General features: G+C 47.3%; 1 protein-coding gene across 2 annotated transcripts in view; it reads left to right on the top strand.

Moving 5' to 3' along the window:
* MTF2 (metal response element binding transcription factor 2) overlaps nucleotides 1-12579 on the top strand; it is a 58164-nt gene that overhangs the window by 32606 nt on the left and 12979 nt on the right. For both annotated transcript variants that reach the window (XM_054037650.1, XM_054037649.1), the window contains exon 7: nucleotides 12481-12576. In XM_054037650.1, the coding sequence (XP_053893625.1) occupies nucleotides 12481-12576 (96 nt within the window). The remainder of the gene's footprint in view (nucleotides 1-12480; nucleotides 12577-12579) is intronic.

Here is a 12579-nt window from a genome sequence, read left to right as displayed (position 1 = left end):
CTTCATGCAGCTCTACAAACTTTGGCCCTTATTCTGAAAGCACTTAGGCTTGTGGTTAACTTTACTTAAATGTTTGCAGGATCAGGGCCTAACTATTTTTTTTCAGTACTCAGTGTACGCGATGGTGAGGTGAGGCACAGTTAATAAAGCGTTGAGCTTTGAAATAAACATGTTTTCTTTAATGTATCTTGTGGTAAGCATATTCTTTGGGGCAAGGACTATATCTTTTTGTTCTAGCACCTGGCACAATGTGGTCCCGGTCCATGACTAGAGTTCCTAGGTACAATAATACAAATTGATGCATTACGTTGTTGCATCAGGTCTTCACATGTATCTAGCTATCTGTTCAGGTTTTATCATGCCACTAATGAGAGTTGTAGCTGTGAACGCCTTCTACAAAAATCACTGCTTTCATGACATTACTTCTGGTCTATATTTGAGGTCAAAGATAGAGTAGTTGGTGGCATTGCAGTTATAGGCAGTGGTAATAATGGAACTGTGATACTGAGGAAGAAAATGGTGGAGTTGAATTTTGATATTGGCACAGCTGACTTTAAGGCAAATGTACATATTTTTAAGTTCTCTGGAGGAGTAGTGAATGATGTGCCTAAAATGAGATTCTGTTGAAGAAATTACTTGATTTGTAGCTTTCAAAAATTAGGTTTTCTCCAGGGGATGTCTAGAAGCTATTACACTGAGGTAACAGCCTCTTGATTTAGCCATTTGGTTCTTGTTTCAACAAACCCTTATTCCTGGGAGTATTCTTTTGACGTTAGCATAGGGCCATGTCTACGCTACTAGCTAAATTGGCACTGCTGCAATTGATTTAGCAGGTCCGGTGAAGACGCACTAGTCGATGGGAGAGACGTAGCACGGTGTAGACACCACTGTAAGGAGACCTAAGTTACATCAAAAACTTACAGCATTAGTGTAGACCAGCCCTAAGACTACTCATGTGAGTAACAGGAGTACCCCGCTGAATAAGGGTTTGCAGAACTGTGACTTCATGTGAGGGCCAAATTAAAGCAATCTGGGGTAATAGTACGCCATAACATGGGGCATCTATGACTCTGCCTCCTTACCATGCCCAACCCCTCACTTGGAATGGTTGTGGCAAGAGGACTCCTTTTTGTCCCAGAGCGGCATCAGGAGGCCCTCTTCTCCCGTGAGAAGGAGGTGGTCCTCTCTCGCCACCCCGAGGGGAGAGGGTGAAGCTGAGTGCCTTCCTGTATTTGCCCCAGCAGCTGTGGTATCTCCTTGGATGAGTGGATTGGGCTTGTTTTGAATGGGGCAATTCACACTTCTCAGGCCATGTCTACACTACAAACTGGTTAATGCAAGGTGCAGTAGCATGAAACCAGTGCAGTTAGTATAATGCTCCTGCATGCTTTGCTGCTTGGATCGCTGCTGTATGTACTCACTGGGTGTGCTTGTGGTGACAAAGTGCAGTGTATCATTGATAGGTATCCCAGTGTGCCACATACCACCCTCCAGGGAAGTGCCTTGTAGGGAATTTTCGCAATGCGTTGTGGGGCATGCAGGGGTAACTGGGAGTAAGGAGTCAAGTTCCCATCATGCAACTTTTTCCATCCTCCTTAATGCCATCCTTATCCCGTGATCTTTTGCTCCTTTTTAAAAATTCCACAAACTCTCGCAGCACTTGTTGCTGTCTGCCATTTCTGCCAAAAGCCTGGAGCCTGGACAGCTCTGCGCTGTTGTCATGAATATTGCAAACAGAGAATGAATGATCCTCCGGTATTTGCAGAGCTGCAGGAGATACTGCAACAATGGGGAATCATGATGATTTGTTTCAAGACATATTGTTAAGGGACATAGCGAAAAACAATTGGAGCTTGGTGATGGTCATGGACAGCTGCAGACAGGGCTGTTCTGGGCCTGAGAAACAAGCACTGACTGGATCACATCATACTTCAGGTATGGGACAAAATGTAGCTGCAGCACTACAGGATGTGAAAGGCCACATTCCTGGATCTGTTAGCCGAATTTGCCCCAGTTCTCCAGAGCATAGACATAAGAATGAGAGCTGTACTGGCAGTTGAGAAGTGAGTAGTGATAGCACCGTGGAAGCTTACAGTGTTGTATTGCTGCTGGTCACTGGGAAATCATTCTGAAGTTGGAAAATCCAGTGGGGGCTATTGTCTTGCAAATATGTAGGGCTATTTATCATCTCCTGTTAGCAGAACTGTGATGCTCTGCAATGTGAAGGATATTGTGGATATATTTGTAGCTATGGGTTCCCGAACTGCAGTGGGATGGCAGATGGCACACACATCCCTATTTTAGCCCCACACAGAGTACGTCAACAGAAGGGGCTACTTTTCTGTGGTTATGAAAGCATTGGTAGATCATCAGGGATGCTTCACTGTCATTTGTGTGGATTGATTGGGGAAGGTTGCATCTTTAAGAACACGGCTGTTCATGAATCTGGAAGCAGGGATACTTTCTCCTGACCGGCAGATTGCTGTTAGTGATGTTGAAATGTCAATAATGATCTTGGGGGACTCGGCCTACCTCTTGCTTCCCTGTCTTACAAAGCCAAACACTGGCCACCTCAACAGCATCCTGGACAGATTCAGCTACTGACTCAGCAGCACAGAATGGCAGTTTTGAATGTACATTCATCAGGTTGAAAGAGCACTGGCAGTGTTTACTCACCAGATTAGATCTCAGTGAGAAAAATAGCCCAGTGGTTATAGCTGTCTGTTGTATCCTTCACACTACCTGTGAGTCGAAGAGGAAAAGTTGCTGCTGGAGTGGAGGCAGAGGTAGAGTGGCTGTCTGCTGACTTTGAACACGTGGGCTATTAGAAGAGCTCAACGTGGGGCTATGTGGTTGAAGGAGACCTTGAAAGGAGCAATTTAATGGTCAGTCACAGTAATGTGCTGTTCTTCGAATGGAGTCCTAGTGGGTGCTCCACTTTAGGTGATTGTGCGCCCCTGCGCCTCTAGTCTGAGAACTTCGACAGCAGTACCTGGCTGGGCCACACATGCTCTCCTAGTCTTGCGCTTGCAGCAGCAATTAACTAGCACTGTGCGGCTGCTGCCCCCATCTCACCCCTCACCCCCCCCCAGTTCCTTCTCAACTGCTCTTGGTCTGAGCTGGAGCTCTGACAGTGCCTCACTAGTTTTACCTTTGTGTTAGCAGTACATAACAGCTAGATTAGTGTGAGTCTAGAATAGTTAGGGTAGTTTATTAAAACCCTCTCTCTCTCTCTCTTCCCTGTTTAAAAACAAAAAATCCTTTATCATTTCGTCTTACTTGGGATATTTTCTTCAAAATGCCAGGATCTCCAGACTTTAAATGTTGCCTCTCCTGCCATGAGGAAGTTCCACTTTCAGGTGGACACTCAATATGTCTAGTGCTTGGGGGAAACACATACCCCAAAAGTGCACCCATTGCCACAACTTCGAGGTTCGTACAAGAAAGTACATCACGTAACTTAGATCGATTTTTTTTTCCCCTCCCCCCACCGACCCCCCCAGTGTAGACCAGACCTAAGAGGAAGCATTCCACGATTCGGGCTCCAGCATCGGTACCAACCGCACTGTGGCAAAGTACCTATGGGTGGGCCGGGACTTCGGTACCGTCAAAGCCACAGACCCTAAGCGGGCAGGCTCTAAAAAGGAAGGAAGAGAAAAGACTGCCCATTCCACCATGGCACCGGCAGCAACAACTAAACACTCAGTGCCTCTGCAGTTTCTAAGGCATTGACACCCCCTGCTAGCTCCTCGCCACATTGCAAGGATGCATCAGCAGTAAAACTTGCTCCCTCCCTCTCAGTGCAGTTGATGTTGGCACCTATTCCTCAGGCACCACAATACCTTCTGGTACTGCAGCAACTCTCGGCACCGCTGCAAATGCAGACAGCACTGCCAGTACCAAACTTACAACAGTTTCTTGCACCTATGGATCTGTCAGTGGCCCTGGCACCTGAGTCGCCTCTCTTTGGTACCAATACTGTCTTGCTGTTTTCACTATCACCGTCCCTTCTTCAGAGAGGAAGGCAAGCAAGGGGAAGGTTTTTTCATCCCAACACTTCTCACCTTTGCAAGGCAGTATCCGATCTGAGCCACAAGTGCAGCCTAAGCATCACCCCAGATCAGATTTCCAGGGGCGGTACAGATACCCATGGGGACCTCCACCAGTGCTTTTATCACCACAATGTCCCTCTGGGACCCATGGGCAGCCTACAGCCAATACTACTCTGAACGCCCGCGGGGTCCCAGGGAAGCTCATGGAGTAGGGGTGGCCAACCTGAAACTGAGAAGGAGCCAGAATTTACCAATGTACATTGCCAAAGAGCCACAGTAACATATCAGCAGCTCCCCATTGGCTCCCCCCGCTCCCAGTGCCTCCCACCCACTGGCAGCCCTCCCCACACCTCCCGATCAACTGTTTGTGGCATGCATGAGGCTGGGGGGCGGGGAGAGAAGAGGAGCGAGGGCACGGCAGGCTCAGGGGAGGGTGTGGGAAGGGGTGGAGTGGGGGCAGGGCCTGTGGCAGAGCAGTGAGCACCCCACAGCACAGTGGAAAGTTGGTGCCTGTAGCTCCAGCCCCAGAGTCGATGCCTATACAAGGAGCCGCATATTAACTTCTGAAGAGCCGCATGTGGCTCCGGAGCCACAGGTTGGCCACCCCTGTCATAGTCTCCTCAGCAGCACCATTTGACATTTCCCATGTGCAGTCTTTCAAAGAAACAGAGGAGGTTGTGCACCAGGAGGCTATTCTTGTCACAAACCCTCCTCCCTTGCCTGACGAGACCATCATGCCTCCGCCACCTACTGCCAGAGATGAATTCAAACCATTTCAAGATCTATTTAAAAGGATGGCTGACATTCTCCAAATACCCCTCAAGGAAGTCACTAAATCACAGCACAAGCTCTTGGACATACTCCGCACAATGACCTCATCTAAGATCTCACTGCGGATTAATGCCGCAATCATGGAGTCTGCCACAGCTTTCTGGCAGACCCCTGCCACAATCCCACCTACACATAAAAGAGGGAAGATAAAAAATGTTACATCCCTTTGAAAGGGCTGGACTTTTATTCTCTTCCCCCCTTCCCCCCCTCCCCCCCCAGCCAAACTCTGGTGGTAGACTCAGTTAACGAACGTGGCCAGCAACATTATTCCAGGACCACCCCGTATGACAGTGGATCTACTCAGCTGCAAGACCTAATCATCAGCAACTTTACAATTTAGAATCACTAATTATGAAGCCCCAATGGCAAAATACAGCCACATGAATTATTCCAAACTCTCTCTCAATTTATTGACTGCATACATGAATTAAAAAAGAGAACCATTTGCATCACTCATCTCAGAAGGACACCTGTTGGCCTGCACGGCCCTTCAGGCATTGTTGGATTCCGCTGACATGGCAGCTAGGTCCATCGCTACTGCCGTTGTAATGTCCCGAGCCTCCTGGCTTCACCTGTCGTGGTTTCCGAGGAAGGTGAAATCCAAAGTAGAGGACCTCCCCTTCGAGGGTCCAAAACTGTTCACTAAAGGATTTGAGAGCCACTCTCAGATCTCTTGGCATAGATATACCTGCAACAAAATGTAAACAGGACAGGTATTGCACCTCGCTACATCCTAAAAAGGCTCCCTATACGTAGACCCAGAGACAATACAATCCTCAATGGCGCAGACAAAGGCCACCCAAGTGTAAAACAAACTCTTTTTTCAACCCACTGCACAGCAACCACCTATCCCAAACATCAGATTTTGAGGGTTTGGTCAAGGGCTTAGCAGACCTCCCCCCCAATTACCAGTGCTGACACCACTGTCCATCAACCATCCATTTACAGGTCGTGTAATACCATTCTACTCAATATGTCAAACCATCACTTCCAACAAATGGGTATTGAAAGTCATCCAAAACAAGATACTCTATCCAGTTCTTCTCCATCCCCCTCTACCGACCCTCCCTCCCCATCTCTCCTCAGGGACCCCTCTCACGAGCGCTTTCTGAGACAGTGCTGCTACAACACACAGTGAAAGAGTTCTATTCCAGTTTATCTTTTAACCCAGAAAAAGTCTGGGGGATTGAGACCTATTCTTGATCTCAGGAACCTAAACAAATTTGTTATAACACAACAATTCTGGATGGTTACTTTAGCAATAATCATTCCAGCTCTGGAATGAGGAGATTAGTTTGTAGCCCTCGACCTGCAAGATGCTTATTTTCACAGCACTATTCATCCAGCACATAGACTATTCCTCTGATTTGTCCTTGGGCAGGATGAATATCGATACCTGGTACTGCCCTTTGGCCTTTCCACAGCTCCCCGAGTGTTTTCCAAAGTTCTGGCAGTAGCCACTTACGCAAACAAGGGTTCATGATGTACCCATATTTAGATAGTTGGCTCCTACTTGGAAAGAAGCCATCGAAGCCACACACAAGATGTCTCTCTTCACAAACCTTGGCCTGCAAATAAACTTTCAAAAGTCAACATTAACACCAGTTCAGAGATTTGTCATCTTCTTTACCATTTCACAGATTTGTCATCCTACCACCTAATGAACCTGATCAATACCACAGTGAGCAGTCCACAAACATCCGTCAGGACCTGCCTCTGACTACTGGGACACGTGGCGGTGACCACTTATGTCGTCTGACAAGCCAGACTCCATTTGCTGCCTGCAAGGGCGGCTCAGGATGGTGTACCTCCCACACAAACAGTCTGAAAAAACTTTTAAATATGCCAACAAAAGTCAGACTCCCTTCAGTGGTGGACCCGCTTGCACAATTTGTGTGTAGGTGTCCCTTTTCTACAGACTCCCCCCCTCCCCCAACTGATAATCACAACAAATGCCTCCATATTGGGGTGGGGCACCCACGTAGACAATCTCACCATCCAGGGCAGATGGTAGTCTTCGGAATCAACACTGCACATAAATGTTTTGGAACTGTGAGCCGTTCACAACGCTTGCGCACATTTCCTGCCTCTGATCAAAAACAAGGCCATGCAGAGCATGACAGACAATGTGATCTGCATGTTCCACATAAACAAGGAGGAGCGCGGTCACACTCCTATGTACTGAGGCCATAATGCTGTAGACATGGCGTATTCAACACACCATCTCCATATCAGCCACCTACCTACCAGGATTTCAGAACATCACTGTGGACATGTTAAGCTGAAAGTTCTCCCACGACCACAAGTGGGAAATAAACACCTCAGTAATTCAGAACATATTCCAACAATGGGGCTTCCCTATAATAAGTCTATTTGGCATGAGTCAACAGCAAATGTCCAATGTTCTGTTCCAGAGCAGGGCTTGGGACCAAGATCCAGGGGCAACACCTTCTTCGTCTGATGGGACGTGCCTCTCCTGTATGCCTTTCCCCCGACCCTGTTGCTGGCCAGGGTTATCCACAAGATCAGAACTGACCAAGCCAAAGTCATCCTGATAGTCCCAGTCTGTCCCAGACAAACTTAGTATCCATACTGACAACAGATGGTCCTCATGCCCATCTCGTGTCCGCCCACCTCTTCCGAACCTCTTGTCACAGGATGCAGGCCAGATCTTGCAGCCGAACCTGGAGATACTGCACTAGAGAGCTTGGCTCATCAGTGGTTCCAAAGCTAGGAGATGGTCTGTTCTGAAGAAGTTAAAGACATCTCGTTGAACAGCAGACACTTGACGTACCTCCACAGGTGGAAGAGATTGCACATGTGGTGTTTAAACAAAGGAATAGAAGCCACTACCTCTACCCTGCCAGTAGATAACTGGCTCTGTGGAAGAGGGGAAAGGAGTGGATGTGTTATTCCTTGACTTTAGCAAAGCTTTTGATATGGTCTCCCATAGTATTGCTGGCAAGTTAAAGAAGAATGGGCTGGATGAATGGACTATAAGGTGGATAGAAAGCTGGCTAGATCGTCAGGCTCAATGGGTAGTGATCAATGGCTCCATATCTAGTTGGCAGCCAGTATCAAGCGGAGTGCCCCAAGGGTCGGTCCTGGGGACCAGTTTTGTTCAATGTCTTCATTAATGATCTGGAGGATGGCAAAGACTGCACCCTCAGCAATTCTGCAGATGACACTAAACTGGGAAGAGTGGTAGATACGCTGGATGGTAGGGATAGGATACAGAGGGACCTAGACAAATTAGAGGATTGGGCCAAAGAAATTCTGAGGTTCCACAAGGACAAGTGTAGAGTCCTGCACTTAGGACGGAAGAATCCTATGCACTGCTACGGACTAGGGACCGAGTGGCTAGGCAGCAGTTCTGCGGAGAAGGACATAGGGGTTACAGTGGATGAGAAGCTGGATATGACAGTGTACCCTTGTTGCCAAGAAGGCTAACGGCATGTTGGGCTGTATAAGAAGGGGTATTGCCAGCAGATCGAGGGACGTGATCATTCCCCTCTATTTGACGTTGGTGAGGCCTCATCTGGAGTACTATGTCCAGTTTTGGGCCCCACCCTACAAGGAGGATGTGGAAAAATTGGAAAGGGTCCAGCGGAGGGCAACAAAAATAATTAGGGGGCTGGAGCACATGACTTGTGGGGAAAGGCTGAGGGAACTGGGATTGTTTAGTCTGCAGAAGAGAAGAATGAGGGGGGATTTGATAGCTGCTTTCAACTACCTGAAAGGGCGTTCCAAAGAGGATGGATCTAGACTGTTCTCAGTGGTAGCAGATGACCGAACAAGAGTAATGGTCTCAAGTTGCAGTGGGGGAGGTTTAGGTTGGATATTAGGAAAAACTTTTTCACTAGGAGGGTGGTGAAGCACTGGAATAGGTTACCTAGGGAGGTGGTGGAATCTCCTTCCTTAGAGGTTTTTAAGGTCAGGCTTGACAAAGTCCTGGCTGGGATGTTTTAGTTGGGGATTAGTCCAACCCCCTGCTCAAGGCAGGACCAGATGACCTCCTGAGGTCCCTTCCAACCCTGATATTCTGTGGCACGCCCACCATATATGATCTTTAAGAATAAGGATACTCTAAGGCTGCACCAAAGTTTCTCTAAAATCCCTTCTTCGTTATACATTAATCAACCCATTCATCTTCTCATCTCCTTTCCTAAACCTCACAAGAACAAACAAGAGGTGGCATTCCACACCCTGGATGTCAGAAGGGCACTAGCCTTTTATCGAGGACGGACCAAAGTGTTCAGAAAGACTCCTAAATTGTTTCTCTCCATGACTGAACGGTCCAAAGGCAAGCCCATATCTAAGCAGAGACTTTCCAAATGGATTTCTGGCTGCATCCAGCTTTGCTACATCCAACATGAACTACAACCTCCATCATGGATCAGAACACATTCCACAAGATCCAGAGCCACATCGGTAGCCTTTTTGAACGACATGCCTTTTATGAAGGACGTGCTTATCACCGACATAGGTAAAGCAGCCACTTGGATAGCCTCTCACACCTTCATACAACACTACGGCATTGACCAGGACTCTGCCTCGGACACTCGGCTGGGACACAGTCTTATTGTCCATTCAGACCTAATTCCGAAGCCCTTCCTTTCCCTTGAGTGGCACTGCTCTACGTCACCTAAAGTGGAGCACCCACAGGGACTCCACTTGAAGAGAGGGTTACTCACCTCGTGCAGTAACAGATTCTTTGAGATGTGAGTCCCTGTGGGTGCTCCCCTACCCACCCTCTTCCCCTCTACTTCAGAGTTCTAATTTAGTCCTCTGCAGTAGAGAAGGGGTAGGTGAGGGTGGCTGCACAGCGCTAGTTAATCGCCGATGCAGGCGCGAGATGGGTTGTGCACATGTGTGGCCCAGCCAGGTACTGCTGTCAAAATTCTCCACTTGCGTGCCCCTGCGCCTTTAATCACCTAAAGTGGAGCACCAACAGAGACTCACATCTCGAAGAACCTCTGTTACTGTATAAGGTGAGTAACCCTCTCCATGACGGTGCTCTCTCTTCCCCTGAAGTTTGGGGGGTTGTTAGAAATTGTCGTGCTTGGTGTACATTTATTATTAGTCTCTTATTGAACCTGTGAATTATGCAGTGCTTGCTGTAGGTTTGTAGTTGTTTAACTGTACCTATGAATTCTATGATCCTGTTCTGTTACAAGTAATGCGCACTTTAAGTAGCGCTAGGTATTCTATATGAAGTAAAAAATTCTTTTTTTTATTTCCAAAATATAAACTTATTGCATACCAAAAAGAGTGCAAAACATTAGTGGGCAATTATAAACCAATACAGTGTAAACTAATAAAGTAAACAGAACAGAAATTTAAAATTGAAATGAGGGGGTAAGAGCTGCTGAAATTGAGTTCTTCGTTGACTGCAAAGGGGAGGGAGGCGAGTATGTGACTTGACCTGTAGGCCAACAAGAATCTGCATCTGTTGTATCTGCTGTCTGAGAAGCCCCATTATGTTCTGATGCAGCTCCCTCTTGTCTTCCTGCTGGGACTCCTGGGCCTTTCTTCTGTCTGCTCTTTTCTTCTCTGGGCTCTGTGGTATGTTCGGTCTGATGCAGCACTGGCTTGCAGTATCTCGCTGAACATGACCTCTCAGCAAGGCTTTGGAGCTATACTCCAGCTCCAGGCAAAAACCTGCAGCTCCACTGCTCCGGAGCTGCTCTGCGCTCCAGCTCAGTCTGCATCTTTCTCCTCCTCCTCGTGTTGTGTGCGCGTGGAGGGGTCTCACGCACTCCAGGCCTCAACAACAGCAGCTACAGATAAAACAGGCAGATGTATCGTATTTACAGCCACAATGGAAAGCTGACTATAAGTTTCAGAATTCCCTTCCCTTATTCTGTTTTAATTAAGACACGCTTATTCATCTTTTGTGCCCCACTGCACTGCTCTCCAGCTGCAGCCATTATAAGTTGGCCTGCCAGGGGGAAGAGTGTGTGTGTGTGGGGCGGGGGGGGGGGGGGGGGGAGGGAGGGGGCGAATGAGAGGGAATGAGGGAATTGTTCAGTTGCAAACCAAATTTTGGCCCCTGTTCCAATGGCATTGAGTACTGGTGCTATTTTCTGCAGGCAGTGGTGTTTTTTAGATATTTCATTCCTGAGGGTAACAGGCACAGAGAACAGACCCGCGACTGGTGTCCTCATGCTGCTTGTGCCTCTTTGCTGTTAATGTGTTTATTGCAATGGTGCATGCTGAAGTCATCCTAGAGTAGACTCTAAACAGTCCACTTTGAAAATTATGGAATGGCTATGGCGGTTATAGGTCTGTTTGCTAACCTTACTCATTTTTATACTAAGTGCTACCTGGAACGGTGCTTAGAACTTTACATAAAATCTCACTACTTTTACTGGCACTAATGTTAAGGTGGGAAAGTTGTGTTGAGAAAATGGGCAGAAGGATCTCTGGTTTATATAAAAGTGGTATCTTTATAGAATGAACCTGGTTTGTTGACATTTGGAAGAGATGTAGCTTTTTCTTTCAAAGGTATTCAGCAATGTATCATTTTCTTTATATTTAAAAAAAAAAAGGGGGGGGGGGTTTATTGTAAGAACCAAATTACTTATGAATAGTCTAGAGCAGTTGTTCCCAAACTTTTTTGGCATCATGCCCCCTTTTTACTTCTTGAGAAACCCTCATGCGCCCCCCTGCATTTCTCCTTTACCATCATCCAACCCCCCCCGATCCTTGTCCCCTGACCGCCCCCTCCCAGGACCCCCACCCCCTATCCAATCCCCCCCATCTCCTGACTGCCCCGACCCCTATCCACACCTATCCAACCCCCCCACACTCAGTCTCCTGACCGCCCACTTCCCCCCCCCTTGGAACCTCCCCCCCCATCCAACCACTCCCTGTTCCCTGACTGCCCCCCAGGACCTCCTGCCCCTTATCCAACTTCCCTTCCCCCCCACTCCCTGCCCTCTTACTAGGCTGCTCAAAGCAGCAGGACTGGCTTCTTAGAAAGCCTGGGAGGTGGGCAGGCGCAAGCCGCGCTGCCGGCATGGCTGTGGGGGCGGAGGGAGGGGAGGGACCGGGGGCTAGCCTCTTTGGCTGGGAGCTCAAGGGCCGGACAGCCTTGCATCCCCCCCCCCCCCCTTGGAATTTCTTTGCGCCCTCCAGTTTGGGAACCAGTGGTCTAGAGTAATAAAAGATGTTGGTCCTAATTAACTGTACAGTTTTCTTTGAAAATTTACTGAGTATTTAAAGAGGATGTTATCAGAATAAAAATGTTTTCCTTTAATTTTTAAATAAATGGCCGTACATCTGCAGTAAATAGTTCACATTATAATAATCAGAATTTTTTATTCTACAGTTGATTATTTGCATTTCTTCTATCTGAATAAACAAGAGCAGAGTCAGTTTCCCTTGTTTGTAGACAGTTTCTAGTCATTTTCACCATGGAACTAAAATTTATTGAAATATCTATTGATGACACACTTAATAAAACCCTTTTTTAAATTTTTGGTGAACTTTGACCTAATAGTCTTTCTAAATACAAGATGACAACATTGTATTGGGGAAACATTTGCAGCAGTTTATTGTAACACTGGTCTTATTTTTATTTCTATTGGTGAAGCTGGTATTTAAAGATGCTGCAGTGCTGCAAATGTAACCAGTGGTTTCATGAGGCTTGCGTGCAGTGTCTCCAAAAGCCAATGCTTTTCGGTGACAGGTA

Source organism: Malaclemys terrapin, chromosome 8 (assembly GCF_027887155.1).
Source record: "Malaclemys terrapin pileata isolate rMalTer1 chromosome 8, rMalTer1.hap1, whole genome shotgun sequence".
NCBI classification, from domain to species: domain Eukaryota; kingdom Metazoa; phylum Chordata; order Testudines; family Emydidae; genus Malaclemys; species Malaclemys terrapin.
Note: the sequence above shows the minus strand (reverse complement) of the source record. Positions and strands in the feature narration are given on the sequence as shown.